This window comes from Sinocyclocheilus anshuiensis, unplaced genomic scaffold, assembly GCF_001515605.1.
Source record: "Sinocyclocheilus anshuiensis isolate Anshui unplaced genomic scaffold, SAMN03320099.WGS_v1.1 scaffold697, whole genome shotgun sequence".
Classification (NCBI taxonomy): Eukaryota; Metazoa; Chordata; class Actinopteri; order Cypriniformes; family Cyprinidae; genus Sinocyclocheilus; species Sinocyclocheilus anshuiensis.
This window is the reverse complement of record NW_015538036.1, coordinates 800,612-824,001: the sequence shown is the minus strand read 5'-3', so window position 1 is coordinate 824,001 and position 23,390 is coordinate 800,612. Positions and strand designations below refer to the sequence as shown.

At 36.4% G+C, this 23,390-nt stretch overlaps 1 protein-coding gene across 2 annotated transcripts in view; it reads right to left on the bottom strand.

Annotated features, from left to right (window-relative positions):
- Window positions 1-12,996, bottom strand: part of LOC107680600 (disabled homolog 2-like) — a 29,213-nt gene extending 16,217 nt beyond the window's left edge. The window contains exons 1-2 of one of the 2 annotated variants that reach the window (XM_016476543.1): window positions 12,640-12,996; window positions 4,145-4,353 (exon numbers count right to left, since the gene is read on the bottom strand). In XM_016476543.1, the coding sequence (XP_016332029.1) occupies window positions 4,145-4,226 (82 nt within the window). In that variant the 5' untranslated portion in view covers window positions 4,227-4,353; window positions 12,640-12,996. The remainder of the gene's footprint in view (window positions 1-4,144; window positions 4,354-12,639) is intronic. The other variant, XM_016476550.1, reaches the window with a different exon arrangement.
- Window positions 12,997-23,390: the final 10,394 nt, after the last annotated feature.

The window sequence follows — 23,390 nt, the reverse complement described above, 5'->3', positions numbered from 1 at the left end:
GTATACCGGTCCACTCTGCTGTTATGCCAAGGACATTTTTGCTCATGTGAAGAGGATGATCTTTTCCGTCTATATGCGAATGCGTGTAAAGTACAAGCCTAGTTTACATTATAAATAATAGTTTAACATTCAAATGCATTGCGAATATGGAAACATTTGGATTTTTGCCGAATGAGACGTGAGCAATAACCTCCAAATGCATCTAGCCAAACCCGTGCTCGCTCGTTCTCGTATGCACGCACGCATGCACTGTCACGATCTAATGCACTGTAAATGCCCGATTTTTTAAAACAAATAACGTTAGGCCTACCGGAATGCAAAAATTCTAAATATGACATTTTCCGGAATAGGATCCAGCAGGATTAAATTAAGAACTGGTCATATAATACTCACATAAAATGTTTCATGTGAGCAACAGTGTGTTTTGCTGCAGCAGCGCAGATGGCAGCGGTTCACTGACTGCGCAGCACAGCCATACGCGCCAAAGTTACGTTTGGGATAATTTTATTTTAAATGTCATAATATCAGTTGAAAACATTGCAATTGTGTTTTAAAATACAACAACGAGCTCCACGAAACCATTTAAAGAGGCGCGTTCAGCGGTCTCCGTGACGGGATAGGAAACAAAGTAAAATTATCTCAAACATACGGCGCGCTCTCTTCATTTTATCAAATGATCATAATCACATCTATTCATTTTACAATCCTGCTACTAGCATTTTATTCAGACTAAACCCCTTTAATTCGGGTGAGAAAGCGGTTTTCTTTTGAGTGGCTTTTGCACATCCTGTCTTGCCGCTGCAATAGACGCATTTTTGCAGCATTAAGGTTAACGATTAATCGATTAATTGATCGTTAATTTAAACAACGGTCGATCATGGAAATGATCGAAAATTGACATCCCTAGTTCCTATCAATACATGTTTTAATATAAATGTCTGGCCACATTCTAGCCCTGAAATTGTGTTGTTTTGAATATGTGCCACATTATTTGCACATTATTAGTTCCGTCCTTCTTCCTCGGAAGCAACTCCTCTCCTCTTCATTGGGTCTTTTCACTATCATCTAACTCTACTAGCCTTTTGATTCTCTGGACTTTTTGCCATTTTATTTTGTCTGTCTGCCCTGTGTCTCAGTTCAGAGCTCAGCTGACTATGTGGCGATGTCCCATTTTGGCCAGTGGCGCTGCTGAGATGGCAGAGGCGGAGCGGAGAAAGAGGGAGTAAGCCAGACACAGAGAAACAAAAAGAGACTGAGAGAGAACAGCCTGGCGGAGGCCCAGACCTCGTGCCTTCTGTGGCCAAGCTGAGGGACAGCATTGACATTCATCCCATGCAGGAACTCTACAGGCTTGAGGTTTCTGCTCTACAACTCCCAACCAACGCGAACATATAATACCTGTAAATATGTGCTTGCCTTAAATAGACACTAAAAATATGAGTTCTTTACATGTAACAACAGTTCTATTTAGAACCATATCATACTGAAGAACACCTTTACGCTGAAATGGTACATTGTGTTAGACTTTAAGGTTCTTCATTCCCGCCTTTTTGTTTTTCAAATCTGTAACTGTCAAAGTCACCTCATTATTCATTTTCTGGAGCTCAGCCATTCAACTACACAGACGATCACTCTCAACAGGTAAATGATTTCTTTCTTAAAATGTCAATAAATGTTAACTTTCAAATTAGTTTCCTAACAATCGTGTCTTTTCCTCTTTTTAGAACACGCATGTGTGAGCAGCTCTATTCAGTTGAGGATATAAGGATATTGAGGAAATAGTGAATTGATGATCTGTATTGTTAGATTTTTTTTAATTATTACTTGGGATTATGCATAAACATACCCAGTAACATTAAACATTAAAGCTATCCCATGACTTTATAGCACTTTTACCTTGTTAACATTGTGAAGGGCTCACATACTCTCCATTTTTGCTACTTTTGGCATTCATAAACATATTTGTTTTTACATAAACAAATGGATGAAACACTGTAACTCTAAACTCAATTGTGTATTTCAGATGCTTTCACATCCCACATCCTCATCACCTGCAAAGAGAAACTGCCACTCAGTTACACCAAAATACACACATAATGATGGACTTAAAGGCATCACAGATGACTGGGAAGATATTTCACTGGAAATCGGCCTTTGTTAGATCTATTTTCTGTTTCTGTTTTGTGTCTGACTTCTTTACGTATTTATTCATGTTCAATGTCAACTGTCATTTATTAATGTATTTATGTAATAAATGAAAATAAAGAACCCATGAGATGAAGTGGGCAGAGAAATGACAAACATACTGAAAAATGGCCTATTGCTCACAAATGAGCCTGATCATGAAGGAAAGCTATGCCATTTTTTTGCCAGTCTAAATCAAAGAGTTGACTTAAAAGCCAAAAACATATCCATCTATAAAAAAGTTAAAGATATGAAAGAAAAATAGGCCTATACATGAACTGCAATAACGATGTGGCTGAAAGATCGAACGTGATGTTGCAGCATTATATTTTTGTTTCTATGTCCAACACATGACTATGAAAGACCTCCTTCAACCCCAGATGCACCTCATCACCCAAATCACTGCTGGCTCCTCAGCGTGAGACTGTGGGAATCATTCTGCTTGTTTTCATGCCTGTGGAAAAGGCTCATAAATAGACATGTTGGAGAGTGTCTTGCAGTCGCAGCTGGAAGGTATTGTGGAAATTGGTATGAAAGAGCTAGGCAAGACAAACAATACCACTGTGCACCAGGTTCCAGCTTAGAAAAATAAATCCAGAGAAATACTGGGTCAAAGAGGCCCCTGGAGCTCTGGACAGAGGATTTTAAGTTTCTGCAGGTGGCTGTTTGCCAACTTTGCCCTGCGCTACACGACATGTCAAGGAATCTCCAATAGTCCTCTTCAAATAGTCCTCTTGGTGCCTTATTGTACCAGAAAGACCTTCTTTTGTCAACTGTAATCACTAGGTCATAAACATAATTGCGTAATCATCATGCTACTACTGCGTCAGCTTTGCATTTAAGTACCAAAAAAGTGATTCAGATTAGATTTAAATAGAGAAAGTCTGATCTAATATCCAACATTTGCTGAAAATATGCTAAAGTTATGAGAATACAGAAAACATGGTGCTTGAATTTTGTACTACAAGATTTTGTCATTTGCTTTTACCATTGCAATTAGGCTGCAAACAAGCACAATGTTTCTAACTGTGCTCTATAGAAGGGAAAAGGTAATACATTCAAATAGATAAATAAGTTAAACCGGCACATCTGAGATGAGGACATCAAAATATATAAAAATATTAAAATGTCAAAAGGCTTAAAGCAGTTTCCTGTGAAACTAATAAAAAGCCCACCCATGCTTAAAATTCCACAAAAAAAAAACAACTGAAACCTTCCAAAGAAAGCTAGCATTTTTTAATAAACTGGTGAATTTAGGTTAATACATAACTATTAAATCATTTTTATCTGTTTCCAACTGTACAGCCAGAGAACAATATGGCAAATCCTTTGGATTCCAGACTGAACCATAAATCATGGATGTAATCTCAAAATGGTTTTCTTAACCAGCTCTTAACTTCATGTAAATTCTCAGATCAAATCTCCAAACAAGCTGCCTTTTCATTTACGGAGGTGGTAGAAGTATTTTCAGGTTTCAAAACTCTTATGAGGGCTTAGTTTTACCTCAGGTTCATTACATGTTTGTTGTGGATCAAGCATGGTTTTTGTAGGTGCACTGGGGACGTGGACGCTAGCTCACACACTCACACACAGCAAGAGACTCACAGTAAACCTCAGCGGGACACTCACTATACCACTAATGATGTACTAGTAGACACAAGTAGGTCAGCAAAGACATCTACTTACAAGTTTTTGTACTCTCTTATAACAATACATTACATATCATCTTATAATGGAGAAGTTTCACTCAGGAACCACCAATTAAGTAAAATGAAAAAAAAAAGAGAAAAAAGATCGCAGCCTTTTAAACAATGATTGGCAAAGCTGTGCTTGAGAAAAAATGATGTAAAAGTATTTGAACCATTTGCATTTGAACCGTATGAACCCAAGGTCTGGCCTGTATACCAACAGAGCAAGATACTGAGATGTGCCAAGTGAAGACCCCTGCCCTGTCACATACCCTTTTTCTTTTCTTTTTTGGAGGGTGTCTTGAAAGGTGCCTGCTCGACCGGGGTTGTGCTGGATTCCACTTCTGCAGACATGCTTGGAGGCCAGCCTTGTGCAAAACAAGTGTGAAGACAGGATCAGTTGAAGCACTCTTGCTCTCCTCTCTGCAGTGTGTGCACCACAGCTTAACTCAGCAGTGGACCATGCTCAGCTGTGCCCGCACTGAAGAGGAAAGAAAGAGCGAGAGAAATCAAAACAGGAAAAAGATTTAGTAGCTTTTAGAAGTCCTCAGTAGCTTAGTAGCTATTTGTTACTAGGATGAAACATTTACTTTTTCAGCTGTCAAATTCCAATGATTGAAATGATATAAACTAGTTTATGTTGTTGTATTAAGTATAAATTCATTGATGATGTGATTCATATAGTGATCCTGATTACATTTGTATCATAACTTATAAACATCACTCTGTTTTGTAAGAATATTTCTGCTTGTTTGGGGGGGGGGGATAAAAATCTGTTTGTTTATTATGTTTCCAATATGTCACCCCAACTTAAAGTCTATTCAACTTTACATTTGGACCACATATGGTAAACAATCATCAATACTTTTTGCAAAATATTTAAGAGTTTCAGTGAAGGAGCCAACTGTGATGACTCTGAATGAATCATTAAAAAGAACCAGTTCATAAGAGTCATTTGTTTGCATTACAGCTTGCGCTGTGTTCATTGTCGTATTCATGAAACACTGGCATGCACTCTAATGACAATAACTGATGATGAATTCCATGTCGGAAGTTGGTGAATTTTGTTTAGCGTGTGCTGATGACTTGCTCTCTGAACTCATACTGGTTAGGTAATGTGCTAACCTGCTCTGGTTTCATTCCAGCGGACTGAATAAATACACAGGGAATACTATAAATCAAAGTAGCTGTGCTTAAACAGAAGCTGAATAAACATCCTGGACTCCAGAGCATTTTGCTGTGGTGACTGCATTGTTCAGCCATAAATACTCTCCACTCGCTGCCTTGAACGCACCACGTGATTCATGTTTTGAGTTAATTCAGATAACTGGCTCTCCTAGAGACTTATCTGAGCTGATAGGTCACTGAGACATTTTTGTATTCTCTAACCTGTCCTTTCTTGGCATATCCATTACAGGACCGTAGTACCCTTTGCCTCTATCGCCCGCTGTCTCTGCACTGCAATTATCCTGCCCTGTACCCAAAGACAGGAAGTCAGAGCTTCCCTTCCATCTGGGATCTATTCATTCTCCACCTTCTTCATACCACAGACTTGAACATTTGTTTTCAATCAAAAAACAAAAAGTCCAAGCCACTCATACATAAAAATTTGGGATGTTTTTACCCTCATCCATCCACTGACTCAAGCTGCCTATAAATATACAGGCTCCAACACTTTTCCTTGAAATATCTTTCCTGTGGAACATTCCACACAATGTGGAAATAATGTTCTGTAATTAAAAAACAACTAGAATGTTAATATTGTTAACAGATTAACCATAATAACCTTATTAACCTTCTCAAACTATTAAAACAAACTGTTGTTTTTTGAAGAAAAGCTAAACAAATAAAATATAAATATTAGATGAAAATGTAAACTAAAGGAAAATTAGAAATGTCGCCTTGGCAAATACCTGAAATAAGTTGAAGCACTAAATAAAGCTCTAAAAAAATTACACAAAATTACAAAAGCACATGACAAAATTAAGCACTTTACTAAAAATGTAACTAAAATATAAAAATAAAAGTTAATTCAATAAACATAAATAAAACTAAAACACTTTTTAAAAGTGGTCATTTGTTAATCAAAGTTTCAAATAAATGCACAGTTTCAAAAATAGGCTACCTTCATTTTCTCGTAATCAAATTTGTCATCTAGTCCAACTCAAAATGATATGCTTTGTGTCTCACCAGACATAAATAGTTCCTAACCCATAATCAACTTCACCTCTCACACTGGCGACCCTCATGTGACCCCAGACTTCTGCTGGTCATCTAGAACTACTGAGCAGATTCTATTATAAGAGTAAAGAGTACCAGCTGCTCTTCCTCTGAATGACAGCTGTTGGCAACTCATGGTAGACAGAGCAACCATGGCATAAAACATCCACAAATGCAGTGTCCTTCCCTTATTCCTGGCAAAAGGGAAGAATGTGTCATGCTGGCGAGCTATTAAAATGTCCTAGACAGGAATAAAGTCTTGGTCTCTATCTAGCTGACATCCTGATCCTATTAAGTCTACAACAACAGACGAGAGAAAACATACTGTGTTTGTATCTAGCACACTGCCACTGTTAGCGGGCACACCTAAATAACAATTCAAATACCAGATTGCGAGAACCACATTTACATCCATACACGTTTAGGTAATTTGGTCGATAGAGAGTACAAAGATATCTTTAAAATGCCATTATCTTAGCATTATCATTTTATGAGCACTAAATTCCCAGAAGGATTTCTAAACCATTCAGTACTGAATTCATTCAGGTGTTCAAAGGTGAGTAGTAACAGAAACCGACACAGTTGAAAGATACTGACATGGTGCATCAAAGACAAGTGATGGTTCATTGTAGTAAACAAGTAATTCTGACTGAAAACTGGAGTAATGGCTACTGAAAATTCAGCTTTGCCATCACAGAAATACGTTTTAAAAGATATTACAACAGAACAAAATCTGACTGGATGATCTGTGCTTCAAGCTGCTGTGAAATGCCTGTAAATAAATACTGCAGAATCTGAAGTGGCAAGTTGCTACGTTACGTTAATAGCAAACAACATAATTAGGCTAATGATCTATACTACAGTTTTGGGTAGATTTTTCCCCCCATGTTTTTGAAAGAAGTCCCTTATGCTCACCAAGACTGCATTTATTCGATCAAAAACACAGTAAAAATAGTCACGAAAATTGTTACAATTTAAAATAACATATTTTAAATTGTATTTCTGTGATGGCAAAGCTAAATTTTCAGCAGCCATTACTCAAGTTTTCAGTGTCACATGATCCTTAAGAAATCCGTCTGATATGCTCATTAGGTGCTTAATTAAGAAACATTTGTCATGATCAATGATGAATAATGAATTTAACGAACAGAAAGTCAAAAGAACGGCATATATTTTAAATACACAACTTTGTAACAATGCGAAAGTCTTGGTTTCTTGCTTAATAAAAATACGAATTTCTTAAATAACACCCCAAACGTAATGATTTTACTGACCACAAATTTTTGATCAGTGTATACTTTTACTAAGAGTACAGTTATTTACAAATTAATTTCGCTGTAATAATTATAATTAATAACATTGATAATAAAACACATCCTTTTCACTCAACACGCTTTAATAAACCGCAAAGTGCGAAAAGCTTTAAAAAGTAAAAGTTGTCATTGTTTATAGTTTCTGCTCATTTTTGGAGCTTGTCCAATGCACAGAAACACAGTATACAGGAAACATAAGAGAAAAATGTAAACATTTGCATGAATTAGTGTATCCCTATAGACAGACCTCGCACCAGTGCAGTGTTTTGTTTTGTTTGCTTCGACACAAGCAAAACCTCCTAACGTGTTACATCTGAAAAATAAATGTGACATTTAATTACAAAAACATATTATCCATTACCACTTCATAAACTGTGGTCTAAATTCTTCAAAAAGTCTCATTTTACAATGACTACATTGTCTCAAGCACAGAATTGGACCCTTTTGTCTAAACTGACAATTCATGCTCTTCTGCTGGCCAATAAAACTTAGTGAACTCTATATTCCATCCAACCATATGGCGAGGCATAAGGTGTTGTATATGGGCTCTTGTACCTTTAAAACATTTTTTGCACTCTTCCTCGCATGACTTTAGTACTTCCTGGTCAAAGCGCAAGAAAAACATAAATATTTGCACCTGGCCTGTCCATTTTCTCCTCCCTGGCTTCTCAGCGGGTCTTCAGCACTGGAGCCGGAGAGGACTAAGAATGGGTATATAAACACCATCTTTCCTCTTCCCTGTCCCTGGCCCCAAGGCTGTCGCTTAACATAAGCTATGGAGTATGCGTAAATATCCCCATGAAAAAAAGGAAAGCCAAGACACATCCTCCTCAGCTCAATGCCAAGAATCTCATAGCTCTGAGGTAAACACACTGGATAGACAAACTCTCCAGGGGTGTGTTGTCAGTTGTCAACAGGACACTGGATAACTAGAAGGAACACACAGTGTACCAGGAACAAAGACTCGATTGTACTCATGCCACATGCAGGACCGATCGATGTATTTAATGGCCTCAGAACACCTCCGCATTTAAGACTCCTTCAGTTACTGGCTGAGGCTAATGACCTGTTTGAGAATGGAGATCAGAGAAGAAGCTGGAGGCTGAGGTGATAATGATATTGATTCTTGTAACATTTTGCAATCCTAATGTAACATGTGGCTAGCCAATTATTGTATGACCCTTATGGCTTTGGATTGTGAGAGTTGCTATGGCAACCCTTGACAGGTATGGGCAACTCTTTTCAAAGTGCTGCACTCGCAGGCTGGCTTTGCACAGCAAACACACAATCCATCATCCAATACACATAATCAAACAAAATGAGGGCAAGGCACACAGCACACACAAAGCCTCCGAAGAAATGTTAAACAATTACAATTCACTTTTCAAAAAGACGAATCAAATACATAGAGGATTCAAAGCAGCACAAATGTTTTCAACACTGCTAATAATAAATGTTTCTTGAGCAGCAAATCAGCATATTAGAATGATTTATGAAGGATCGTGTGACATTGAAGACTGGAGTAATGGCTGCTGAAAATTCAGTATTTACATCACAGGATTAAATTGTATTTCATAATATTACTGTTTTCCTTGCATTTTTGCAAATAAATGCAGCCTCGATGAATGTATAAACCAATCTATTTCACATACAGTATAAAATATATACAGCATAAAAGTCTATTAACATTAAAATTCCGCTACATTTACATTTATCCATTTATACTTATAAATCAGAATATTAATCCAAACCTGAAAGCAATAAATTAGTGCAACTGTACCAAATTCCTGTTGAGTACTAGAATAGTACAATGTTATTGTACTACAGGCTAGATACTTTAACTTGTGCTTCAAATAGCACAGCAGAAGGAAACCAAACCCACTCCTAAAGTGTTGTAGAATGATATTCATAGACATCTAGTCAGACTGCCCCTCATTAAACCTCTGGGGTCCTCAAAGTGTAACCGTACTACTAAGGCATACCCTGTACGTTGATTTCTCAAAATGAAGGCTGAATATGTCATGCAGGCTTTCTCACAGGAAATCATTATACAATTAATCTTCTCAGCATGCATGAGGTACCATGATAAGTAGAGGTTTTTAAAATTAAAAACATTTATAAAGCTCAGTAACCCATAATTTTAGCTCTCTGCTTGTGTGGTCGTTCAGGTGTTCCAGACCTGCTACAAAAGAAGCATTAAAACGTCTGGTGTACAAACACTGCCTAGCCCATTACACCATAACTAGGGTCATCTAGTGACAAAACAAACTCTTTATGGAATACCAAGCAAAGGAAAATCCTCTTTTCACACAATAATTTACTGAAATGATGTTTAATGGCATGAAATGAAGACAAACAGTACAGTAAGCCACAGGATTGCTCAAGAGATACGAAATGAACAGACTAAATACCTGTGTTTTATACACAAACCTTGGACTCAATGTACTTACAGAGGATTAAAGTATGTCGTTTGTGAACCTATATTGTAAATAGCGGTTTGTAAAAAAAGGCGAAATGGAGCGCTTCAGTAAAGGCAAAAATGCAGCAAAATGTCCTAACGGTTTCCAAAGTTTCTGTCCTAAACAAGGACAAGGAGAGTTTGTCCTGTCATGGGTCAAAGCACCTTCTGATAATCCGAAAGTCATTGTAAAAGTTGATTCCATGGAGAAATCTACACCTTATTTATCAGAGACCATCCAGGAAAGAAAGAAAATGGGTTTATAGCCAGATAAGGAAGCGTTTGATTCCTGCATTATCTGAGAGGATAAAATGTGACCGCCACACATTCAAAAAGGTAGTTCACCCCAAAAAACTTAAATTCTATCATGTACTCATCCTTATGTCATTCCAAACCTGTATGACTTTCTTCTATGGAACACAAAAAATATATTTTAATATCAAATATATAATATATTTGGAGACTGTAACTTCTGTACATAGATCATACAGAAAATCGTCTGATTCCAGTCCCTGGCCGGTTGATCAGAGCATCTCTTAAATATATCTAATATATACACAATTTTTTATTTTGGGTGGACTATCCCTTTAAGTGTGTGGAGTTACACCATAACTAGGGTCATCTAGTGACAAAACAAACTCTTTATGGAATACCAAGCAAAGGAAAATCCTCTTTTCACACAATAATTTACTGAAATGATGTTTGTTTAATATAGACACAATTTTTTATTTTGGGTGGACTATCCCTTTAAGTGTGTGGAGGTTAAGTGTTATCTCAGCAGATAATGGTGAAAGCAAAGGCTTCCACTTTCTTTCTTTTTTTTTGGAGGGGGGGAAAGTGCAGTACAAACAAACACTTGGGGCAAAGGTCACTTACCTCAGCATGTGGCCACCACAGTAAAATACCACTCTAAACATAAAAGAGCTGCCATGACTTCTCTACTGACCTATATATGTCCACAATGAAATACAATAGCAGTCCCTTTTGTCTAATAAAAGGCAGGAAGAGACAGCAGAGTTAGTGGAGAAGAGTCTTATTGAAGTCCAAAGTGATGGAAAGTTGCCTTTGTTTCTCTCTTTTTTTGGACGACTTTCTCCACTGAAATATGTTGGGTCTTTTTACGAAGAGAGAGGGAAGAGGGTGAAGGTGCTGGATAGCATTTGAAGAGTTCAGAATGAGGGATAGAAGAGAAACTACGTTGAGTGCCAACATCTGGTTCCAATAAAACAGCACACATTGTACCAACAGGAGAAAGAAGAATGTCTTGACGTGAGTCATACTCAGCATAATTTTTAAACGGTAATTCACATTTTCAACTGTTAAAAGAGTTGGCTACTCGTCCTTGGTAAAGTAAAAGCAAATTTGCTGTTTTCAATAAGATTGAAAGCATCTGTCCATATCCAATGTGAGGAACAAAGATGTTTTCCTTCAACGTTTCAAGTAGGTTTTTATTCTGACTACATCAAAGTGAGCTCACTATAAAAGAGTTACATGTTCTCTCGACATTTCCAGTTTTGTGAGAGGAACAGGAACGTATTTACTGTGGCATTTCCTCCTCTTATAGTATTATGGGGGATGGTGAAGGAAAAGAGGATGAAAATGCCATACAGGGAAAGGAAGAAACTGTAGGCCTTACAGTTAAAAGTGACTGAAATTTCTCTCGTCCTCTCATCACTCTTACTCTAACGCCACCCCAGCAGTTCTCACGTTTAAAGGCTTAGCTTTTCCAAGTCTTGCACTGTGTCATTAAGATCTACCAGGACTTAATGATATACATTCTCTGGAACTGAGATCATACCTGGAACCAAAAGTAAACAGAACCACCTAAGCTTGTGTGCCACTTAAAATAGCAGGGCATTATTTAAGGTCATAACATAGTATATGAGGACATTATCATCCTTGGGCCTCCTGTGAGTCTGCGGAGAAGTCTAAAAAATTAGGTTTCAGCGATGATGCACCTTGAATGAGAAAATACAAAACTAGCCTACTGTATGAGGTTTCACAGTTTAACTTCAGACATGAAGGTGAGGAGGCTGTTTTTAAACAGATATTAAAACATTCAAAATGCTGATCATGCTATTGCATGTTTTATTTTATGCCATAAGCTATACCTCAGAAATGCATATGAGTGTGGTATCAACATGAAGCTGTTTGACATCGGATGTGGTCACTGTTGATGAATGCAAACATCTGTGAATTTAGGTCAGACCAGCAGCCAACATCAGTGTCGTATCAACCTATTTTTTCACTAGATTTGAAATAGAATCGTTTAAAATCAACAGGTTCTATCTGCAAAAAGAAATAGACGTGGGATAGATTTCCTACAGCTATTAATAGGAGGTATATTCCTCATTTTCCTAAGACCTGTAAATGCCTGAAGATTCAAGAATGTGTCGACGACTCAACGGTAAATTAAACATGCAACACTTCTTTTAGGCACGTTAGAATGTCACATTTGTCTGGTCTGTGAGAAAGCATTAGCACGCGTTACTGTGATAATGTCTTCAGTATTTCCGTGGAAAATCTGTAAAAAGCATACAAGACGGCATTGCGAAAGACAATATATGAGGACAGTAACAGAGCTCCTGCTTGCAGTGAATGGAAACAGACCGCTATCATTAAAAAAGAAATACAAATGAAATAAAACCCCAAATTCTTTTTCCCTCCCGTTCATTCGTTTGTTTAAAGCACGAGATATGTTTCAATAGCTGGCAGAAATCGTCAGGTTTTCTGACACAGTAGGCTAGTACATTCATTTAGAAAACGTTATACACACCTACGTTAAGACATTGAGCGGATCCTGGAGCTCGCATACTCCGAACCGGCAGAGAAAACGCGGCTTGACAACAGAGTCGACGCGCGTTCGGTGGTGCAGTAGGGTATATTCCCGGGATATGGGTCTGAGATATTGACGGCGAAGGTCTTATTCCAGGGATGTTGGCAGCTCTGAGGAATGTGCTCTGATGTTACTGCAGATTCGGTAACTCCCCCTCAAAGTGAAATTTAACCCTCTGAAGACCAGACGGCGATCTCCTTGTATTCACTGCATCACACGACACATGACCGTCTGCCAGTGTTTCTAATGCGCTCTCAACTGGCTGTTTCTATAGTGCCTAATTAGTCTTTCATCAACTACTGATTCTTTGTAACTCACACCTATATTTTTCGCTAGTCTGTGCACTTTTTTTGTCTTGATGACAACATATTCATACTTCAGCAGGACATTACAACACTGCTGTTTCCAGTCAAAGAAATTACGCAATAATTTACCGTCAACAAGCTGTACATGCTGTACCATAAACAAAATTCAGTGACCTTTAATATGTGTATGTAATTTGATTCAATTAATTTAAAGCAATATATTGAGTAATTTGTTAATTTATGTGGAATAGGCTATTGTGATTTTTTACAGATCCCTGTTCTGTATTACAAGCTGTACATGCTGTACCATAAACAAAATTCAGTGACCTTTAATATGTGTATGTAATTTGATTCAATTAATTTAAAGCAATATATTGAGTAATTTGTTCATTTATGTGGAATAGGCTATTGTGATTTTTTTTAGAGACTTTTTACAGATCCCTGTTCTGTATTTTTTGTGTTTTAGATTTGTATATAGCCTACTCCCAAAAGAATATCTTTAGAGTATCATGGAAAATATTAGGCCTATTAGAATGCAATTAATATTAGCCTGTTATTAAAATATATTTGTATTATAAACAATACATAGGCCTACTTATTACACATTGGCACTAGAAAACATGGGTATTTTAATGGCAATTAAAATGTAGGCTACTTTTTTACAATAATTCTTATGCCAATTCATATGCCAATGATATGGCTCTGGTCCTTCCTTCAATTTAAGTCTATGGGATTTTTACACTTGTATCATCTATGATGATGCATTTTTTTGGTTAGTGGGGGATATTCCTACACCATCTGTAGAACAAATTACAGTGTGCCTTGAACAGAGGAGGGCGAGACAGTGATAGTGATAGAGAAGGAAAGCAAGGGAGTTGTTTTCTCAGTGCTGCAGCTGATTGACAGCTAAATGGACAGTATTTTTAGAGCAGGTTTTGCATTGTTTGAGAGAACATTGCCCTGGTTTTAAAATGGGATCCCTGCTAAAAACAACAATATTACATGTGAAGTATGTAGAGTCTAATCCTTATGTCTTGTTTTTTATTCTTTTCAGGTTCTATACATACATACATTATATATATATAGAGAGTGTTTTGTTTCAGTATTTTAGTTTCAAGCATGTTTATTTCTTTACTCCCTATTCAAGTGTCTCATGAAGAATGTCAGGCCAGGAAACTGTCAAGATGTGGCCCTAAAGAGAGCACCGCTGCTTCTGAGGGAATGTTTTTTGTTCCCTGACGTCAGTGTATGAATGAACAACATGTACAGTACTACACTGAAAAGAAATGCTTGTGCTACAGTGTAAGTCAGAAGAAAAAAGAAAACTTGTTTTGTAAACTAAAATATATTATGTGCCTAAATGTGAACACTGAGAGGAATATATTTTTGTATACATTGTAGATATTGTGTAGCACATAAATAAAAATGCTTATATTGCAAATTTAGACACCGAATTTTGTTAACCGCCATATGATGAATTGTGACACAGGAAAGATTCCAAAAGGTGAAAAGGATATGAGTAGTTGTTTCCTGGCCCTTGAAATGACAGACATTCCCTCCTTGTGCCCCTTTCACTTCTTTTTTTCTGCTGACTCATCAAATATGTGAAAAAGAGCCACATTCATAAAATCTTTGGAAAGAGGCATCAAAAAAGAGGCATGTTTGCACCATATTTGTTGTTGAGCACAAAACTGTCCTTACTTCGGCTATAGGGCTAAAGTAAGGCAAAGGTCTAGATAACACCTTTATCTAAACAAATTCTTATATAGGGGTTTGCGGATTGGTCTATCTTTAACTAAACTGTCAATCAATAGTCAGATCAGCAGTGGTGTGTAAAACTGAGCAGACAACACCAGTCCTGAGATATATCATGACATTCTATTAGCATTCAAATAATCAGGCTCTTGTAAACAAAGCAAGCTTAATCCACACCAGACGTGTCTTCAAACACTAAAGCTAAACATCTTCTAAACCCATGCTTATGGCACTCTTTATTTGGACTAATATGAAGCTTAGTTACCATAGAGATGGGTCCATAACAGGGCTGAATGCCCAGAGCTTGTTTTACTATTTGACTTTTCAAATAATGCCAGACATATGAAGGTGTTTTTCTCTGGATAGTATGTCTGAAAAAAAGATTCAGAAAGGAAGTGTGGACGGATGAATGGAAAATTCTTTATAGGAAAGTTGGGGGTGTAGATCTTCCGACTTGAAGTGCCTCGACTCCTCGAAGGCCACTGCAAGCCATTCATCCAAGGCTCTGAGTTCAGTGGTCAAATGACGTTACCTCATATTTTACAGGAACCCCTTCAATGGGTTGGGGTTTGCCAAATAAAGGCTACATTCACTGGCTCTGAGGCTCTTGCATTTATGAGAGGAAGAATCCAGTTAATCGTATTTGTGTTGAACAGTCCAACACTGGCGTCTCTTTGTTGCTGAACTGTACACCAAATGTTTGGGTGGTTAAGAATTAAGCAAAACATCAGAGACGTTTCCTGAATACAGATGATTCCCATTTCTGCTTTATCCCAATAGATCTATTCATTTTTTACCATTGAACACAAGTTAGCTCTTTGCAGATATACTATACTAAGCTTCTCTGCAAACATAGATAAGATAAAAACAGATATGTGCAGCACACATTTAATATAAACACAGAAAAATATAAATGTGTGATGCGTATTGTCACGATTGCTACAGAGAGGAGCAAGGAACGTGGAGACGAGGAAAATGCAAATCACAGTCTTTAATATCCAAGGAAAGGGGTAATACAAAGCAGGCAGGAGACACACGTAGCACATCAAGGTAGACATATAACACCGGACAAGGGAACATAGGGCAGACAACAGTTTAATACAGAACTAAACTAGGTAAAAAACAATAGAGACATCTGAACCAAATGAGACAACCACACATGGGAGAAACTGGGTCACGGGGAGCACGTGGGGACAAAAACACACACAGACAGTCCATGGGCGTGACACGTATAACTGTGTTTATATATCATGTTATATTATGTGACCATCAAAGAATCGTGAATATTTTATATATGTATATATGTAAATGATTAACCGTGATTAATCGCATCCAAAAGAAAAGTTTTTGTTTACATATGTGCACTGTGTATATTTATTAGGTATATATAAATAAACACACAAGCATGTATATATTTCAGAAAAATATGTTATTTTTATGTATTAAATATATTTATAATATCAATTATATGAATATAAATATAGGCATGTAAATATTTTCAAAATATATACTGTATGTGTGTGTATTTATATATACATAATAAATATACACAGAACACACATATGTTATGCAAACAAAAACTTTTATTTTGGATGATTAATCATTTGACAGCACTAATACACACACACACACACACACACACACATTAGTGTGTAAAACACTTTAGTAAACACTCTAGGGACCAATTCTCACTATTAACTAGTTGCTTATTAGTATATGTTTATATATCATGTTATATTATGTGACCATCAAAGAATCGTGAATATTTTATATATGTATATGATTAACCGTGATTAACCGTGATTAATCGCATCCAAAAGAAAAGTTTTTGTTTACATATGTGCACTGTGTATATTTATTAGGTATATATAAATAAACACACAAGCATGTATATATTTCAGAAAAATATGTTATTTTTATGTATTAAATATATTTATAATATCAATTATATGAATATAAATATAGGCATGTAAATATTTTCAAAATATATACTGTATGTGTGTGTATTTATATATACATAATAAATATACACAGAACACACATATGTTATGCAAACAAAAACTTTTATTTTGGATGATTAATCATTTGACAGCACTAATATACACACACACACACACACACATTAGTGTGTAAAACACTTTAGTAAACACTCTAGTTTAGGGACCAATTCTCACTATTAACTAGTTGCTTATTAGTATATGCATATTAGGTGGTCACACTTTATTTTAAGGTCCAATTCTCACTATTAAACCATTAACTAAATTTTTTGCCTCAAACTCCTAATTTGCTGCTTATTAATAGTAGTTAAGTTTAGGTATTGGGTAGGATTAGGGATATAGAATATGGTCATGTAGAATATGTGCTTTAATAGTAAGAATAAACAGCCAATATGTTAATAAATAGGCATGCTATAATAAGCAACCAATTAATAGTGAGAATTGGTCAGTATAATAAAGTGTTATCTACTAGGCTGTTTATTAGTATTTATAAAGCACATATTAATGGCTAATTCTGCATGATCATATTATATCCATATTTTAGACCTTTCTAACTATTAATAATAAGCAAAATAGGAGTTTTGTCATAGTTAATAGTTAGTTAATGTGAGAATTGGTTCCCAAACTGAGGTGTGACCATATACCGTAAGATCAGTAGGTCAATAAGATGACAGGATACTTTTATTTATTTATTTTTTTAACATAAGAGTTAAGATTTCTTACAGAACAGAAACAGTACAGAAGCTAGAGCAGAAGTAAAAGTAGAGTATTTTTGAAAAATACATAAATAAATAAAATGTGTTTTCAGGAAATGCCTTTGCGGTTATGCTCTTTAAGAATCAGAAAAAAATAAGTCCTCCTCACATTTAAGCTATTGGAGCTGCAATACAGTATGTTCTTCTCACTAAGTATTTTGCTTTTCCCAGAATGCTGATTCTTACATTCCAAGAGCCGGTGAGACACAGACATGTGCCAAGTTTACACTGTCAGAGTGTGTGTGGGAGGGCGGCAGCTCATAATGAAGAGGAGGTTTACATCAAAACAATCGAATCTGACAGTAAACTGCAGTTCAAATCAGAACAATTCATGAAACAATCCCAAGACTGTCAAACAAATTCATGAATCTTTTCTATTTTGAAGTCTGGCATGAAAATGGTAAATTAAGGGACAATAAACAAACTGAAAATCATCATGAGCCATTTTGGTATGCTTCCTCCATAGTTTTTCCTCCACTTTCAACGTGAGTGACGCAAGCAAGAACAGACGATCATCCTTAAACGGACAACAGATGTTTTTTTTCCACACAATGCTCATGATTTGTACAATGAAAGCCTGGAGTGTATTAAATCCCATTCAATGCAGGAAGAAAAAAGTAAGAATGACAGAGAGAGCATTCCCGGAATGTAGGAGTTACATCCTTTCCCAAAATTCAGCTTTTACTCATCTCTCAAAGGAGATGTTGTAACAGATGCCTAGAAGTGTTTTCAAACGACTTTTTTGGTACAAGAGAACAGAAAACAGTTTTCCAGTAAATCCTGAGTTGTTTTGCAACACATTTCTGGCATTGTTGTGTATGCATGTGAGTGTGTCAGTATGCTCGTGTTTGTTTACCATAGTCTTTCTAAAAAGTCACCTCACAAGTGAACACTGAACAACCACACAGCTCATGCCAAACTGGTGAGGAATGCCTCAGTGGGTTGCAGACTTTACATCACAATTTTCCTTCACAAACACAAGCAGAGCAGCACTTTCCAGCCCAAGAGAGGTTCCCCGTCTTCACAAGAGTCTTTGAGTGTTCTTGAAGTCACTTAGTGTTTTCATTTCCCTGTCAGAGGAGGAAGCTAGTGGTCTTTGAAGTGAGAGGCCAGGCAGACTGAGAATCCTGGCCCGAGCTCCAGCAGTCTTACACAGCGAGCACAAAGGACTTTAAGCATTTATGTGTTTTTGTGGGTAAGAGTGTGTTCAAATCTAGTGGAGACAATGCTGCCCAAACATGAGCAAAGTACCTTTTTACCCCAACTAGTGGCTGTATTAGCGTATTAGTTAGGGAAGTCTGGCTTGCTGCCCAAGGTACAACAGAGGCTGCCTTGTCGAATGCTGAATAAAATGTACAACAGTGTGCTGTACCCCTCTCCTTCTTGTCCAGTAAAACATTTCTGTGCTTGATGGAGAAAAATCCCACAGACCCACAGATGGAACTTATTAATGTGCTAGGAGAAGACTAAAGCCAAGAGAATTGTGGAACTAGGGCACCGATCCACAGAAAGATATTAAAAAACCTGGGGATGTTAACACAGGCTGAGGTGAGGCTGTAATGGTGGATGGTCAAGTGTACATGCACTGTAAAAGATGATTTAATCATTGTGTTTTAATCACATGTATATTGCCAAGTTTAAATACATCTATAGTTAGATGACTTATCTGAACAACACTGAAATGACGAACTGAAAATCAATACTGTAAAATATACTGTAACGCAAAACATAAACTACAGGTACACTACAAAGGCTTTCTTATTTAAATACCCATCTTTAATACCCTTATGCTTTTGTGCTTTCAGGAAGGATGCTGGTTTGCAGCTTGTTTTTTTTAACCAATTTATGGGCATATCAGAAACATAGGGCAATCATGGTTTGTTTTGTACAATTTTAAGTCCATATGGATGGCTTTACGGACAATAGTGATTAAGAACAACAGTATTCAAAAATAAATTTAGTCTGTTTCTCACCCACTGAAGTTACGCTCCATGTTTCAAAGTGTAAAATTTTTTGAGTTAGGATAGTTCACCCAAAAATGAACATTAGTCATTATTTATTCATCCTCACGTCATCCCAAACTTGTATGACTGTCTTTTTTCTGTGGAACATAAAAGAAGATATTATGTTGGTAACCAAACCGTTTCGGTTCCCATTGACTTCCATTTTATGGGCAAAATACAATGGAAATCAAAGGGAACCAAAACTGTTTGGTTACCAACATTATTCAAAATAACTTCTTTGATGTTCCTACTTTTCTGCAAAAGTAATACAGGTTTGCAATGACGTGTGGGTAAGTAAACGATGACAGAATTGTCATTTTTGGCTGAACTATTCATTTAAGTGCATTAAGTGCATTAGCTTCATTTTATTTTTAAATTTCAAACATTTTTGTGGACAGAAAGTTGTACCATTTTTTTATTGAACAAAAGCTGGAAGATATGCTATTTGCTTACACATACTTTATACATTTTTTTCTGGATATACATCATCTTCCTGTCAGTGGGTCTTGATGTTAAATCACAGATCAGTTCTGATATGGTGATCACAGTCAACCGTAGATATACTGTAGGCCTACCTCAATTTTTTTCTCAAATGGTTGCAGCCACAGATGGTGACAGAGAAGCTATAATTATGTAGTGCATCTTTAAGACAGCAATAAGGGGTTTTGAAAGTTTAGTAATTATGTGGGAAAAGGGATAAAACATCTCTTGTGAAGGTACTCCAATAAATTGAAAATATAAGCGAGACAGAGTGGCTTCTGGTATTAAGGTGTTTGAGAAATGTGGCAAGAGATTTGTAATGTTTTCTCTGTAGCATCATTGAGAACATCTTGAGCACCAACATTACCATCTGATTTGGCAAAGAAGCTGTTCATGATAGAAGAGCCACCCAGAGAGTTGTTGAGATCTTTGAGACAGATTTACCATCTTTTACAACAACAAGGCCTGGCTGCAGCATCATTCAGAACCACATTTATTACAGCTATAGTATGTTCTCACATTCAATCCCAGACACATCTTGCTCTAAAATTGCCCATAGATTAATTAGATTCTTTAATCTAAGACTGTAAGCAGAATAATGTATAGTCAGCCGGTCATTATTGCAAAATGAACCCTGATTGGTTTGGTTTGTTTTGCGATAATGATCAGTTGACTGTACATTATCATATATCATACATTATCATGCTTCTCAAATAATTACATAAATGGCCATGCAGTGCTGATTCAGATTGAAATTATTTGATTATATGAGACAAGGGACTGCAGAGTGAACTTTTGCACTCTTGCAAAAATGTTACTAGTCCATAATGGATACACTGTAATCCATATATATCTATTTTTCATTTGATTGAAGAAATGGGAGAACTGCTTTCATGGGAATGATGAAGAACAAATGCTGCATTTGACTCTGTCGTTAAGTGGCTTTCTGCCCTGGAACGCTCTTCAGCTATTCAAAGTCTGCCTGTGTTGTTTGTGGTTAGGCTTAGAGTGACATTAAATGGTGCATTGACAATACTAGGACTCTTCTAACACCATAAGTGGCCTCAGTGCATTCAAAGCAGAAATCTTCATCAAAACCCCCACTTATGTAGTGCTACTGCTCTGTTTTCAGAAGGATTATACTCAGCTTGGCACAAACAGCACTAAATCATAGTGCGAGAAGAAAGTGCATTACTTTTTCTTTTCTCTTGGCGGTCACAATAATTACAGTTTTGAAGAGTCCAAGTGGGATTTATGACACTCTTTTTTTCATGCTTTCTCTATGTTTATGACACTCCTTTTCTCCATGCTTTGTATATAATTTTGTCTTGAAGTATTATGGAGTATGATACGACAAAAAATAAGTTACATGACACTCCTACATTTTTTTTTCTAAAACAGCATGGACCGAATAATTCTTTTTTGTTTTTATCATTGTATGGTCACTTTTGGGAAACAAGGATGTATGTCTCTAGAAGTTTTCAGAAGGATTATACTCAGCTTGGCACAAACAGCACTAAATCATAGTGCGAGAAGAAAGTGCATTACTTTTTCTTTTCTCTTGGCGGTCACAATAATTACAGTTTTGAAGAGTCCAAGTGGGATTTATGACACTCTTTTTTTCATGCTTTCTCTATGTTTATGACACTCCTTTTCTCCATGCTTTGTATATAATTTTGTCTTGAAGTATTATGGAGTATGATACGACAAAAAATAAGTTACATGACACTCCTACATTTTTTTTCCTAAAACAGCATGGACCGAATAATTCTTTTTTGTTTTTATCATTGTATGGTCACTTATGGGAAACAAGGATGTATGTCTCTAGAACATGAAATCACATGCACATGAGTTCCCGAAAGCTACTGACCGCTGATGAAATTGAACATTTTTTGTCCGATCAGCTCTTTTCCCTCTCATTCCCTTATCCCTAAAAGAAAAATATGCATTTTGTAGTGACTCAGTTAAACTGAGTTAGAATGTACAACCTTTTCTTCAGGATGCACCTGTTATGGTTTCCTGGTACAACTCAGGTTTAGTTTACTGCCCCTTTGACAAAACCACAGAACTTAAGAACAGCATGACCTTACAACACAGGATACTGCCTCTAAAACTTCCTGCTTCAAACATATGCCTGTACAGTTAGAGTAGATTCTGCATTAACATACAGTGGGTACGGAAAGTATTCAGACCCCCTTAAATTTTTAGCAAATGGCTGCAATATAACAAAGAGTGAAAAATTGAAGGGGGTCTGAATACTTTCCGTACCCACTGTATCAGACAGTGTAATCCAAGTTAAAGGTTGTTGTTTTGACTGCACTGAGAATAAAACATTGGTGCTAGTTTCCCAACTAGCAGATTTTGATTGGCATTCCTCTTTGAGAATTGACTTGAAATGAAGTATAGATAGGTGGGGACAAAAGTCTAAAAATAATTGTGACTTCATCTCACACAATTGCAACTTTATTTCTCCTAATTGCACAATTATTTCAAAATTTGACTTAGTCTCACAATGTTACTTTGTATCTCACATTGCCTTGACATTGTGACTTTTGTTATTTGTTATTTTAAATTTAATCTCACAATTAAGCCTGTCGCAATAATCAATATATCGACTTATCGCGCAATATATGTACATTACCTCAATAATTTTTGGTGACACAATATATCACCCATTATTTTTCCTTAAAAATTTATGTCATCGTGTTTTTTAAATTCCACTTGCGCCTGTGTCTTTTGCAGCTTCTCGTACATAACGTGGTGTAGTTGGTGCTAATTCAAATTTAAAAAATGCTTCTACAAAAAAGTTTAATCTGAAGATATGACCTTGTTTAGGGATCTGTGCCTTTTTGCATACAGACATCTGACTGCTAAGTAGTGATTGTGTTTTTCAGCAATAGTGTGCACCCTTAATTTACAGAGAAAAGAAGGTCGGGGAAAAATCTGTAGATGGAAAAATCTCCATACAAGTTCTTTGTGCAGTTTTCTTTTTTTCTACTTGTTACTTTGCACTTTTTGTTAGAAAATGGTACAAAACATGGTTTAGTTGGTGCTAGTTCAAATTTAAAAAATGCCTCTACAAAAAAAAAAAAAGTTTAATCTGCAGATATGGTCTTGTTTAGGGATCTCTGCCTTTGTGCATACAGACATCTGACTGCTAAGTAGTGATTGTGTTTTTCAGCAATAGTGTGCACCTTTAACTTACAGAGAAAAGAAGGTCAGGCAAAAATCTGTAGATGGAAAAACCTCCATACAAGTTCTTTGTGCATTTTTCCTTTTTTCTAGTTGTTACTTTGCACTTTTTGTTAGAAAATGTTTATGCACTATTTATTCAAGTTTTTTAAGGTATCTAATATTTTGATACTTAATTTCCATGATCTAAATATTCTTAAAAAT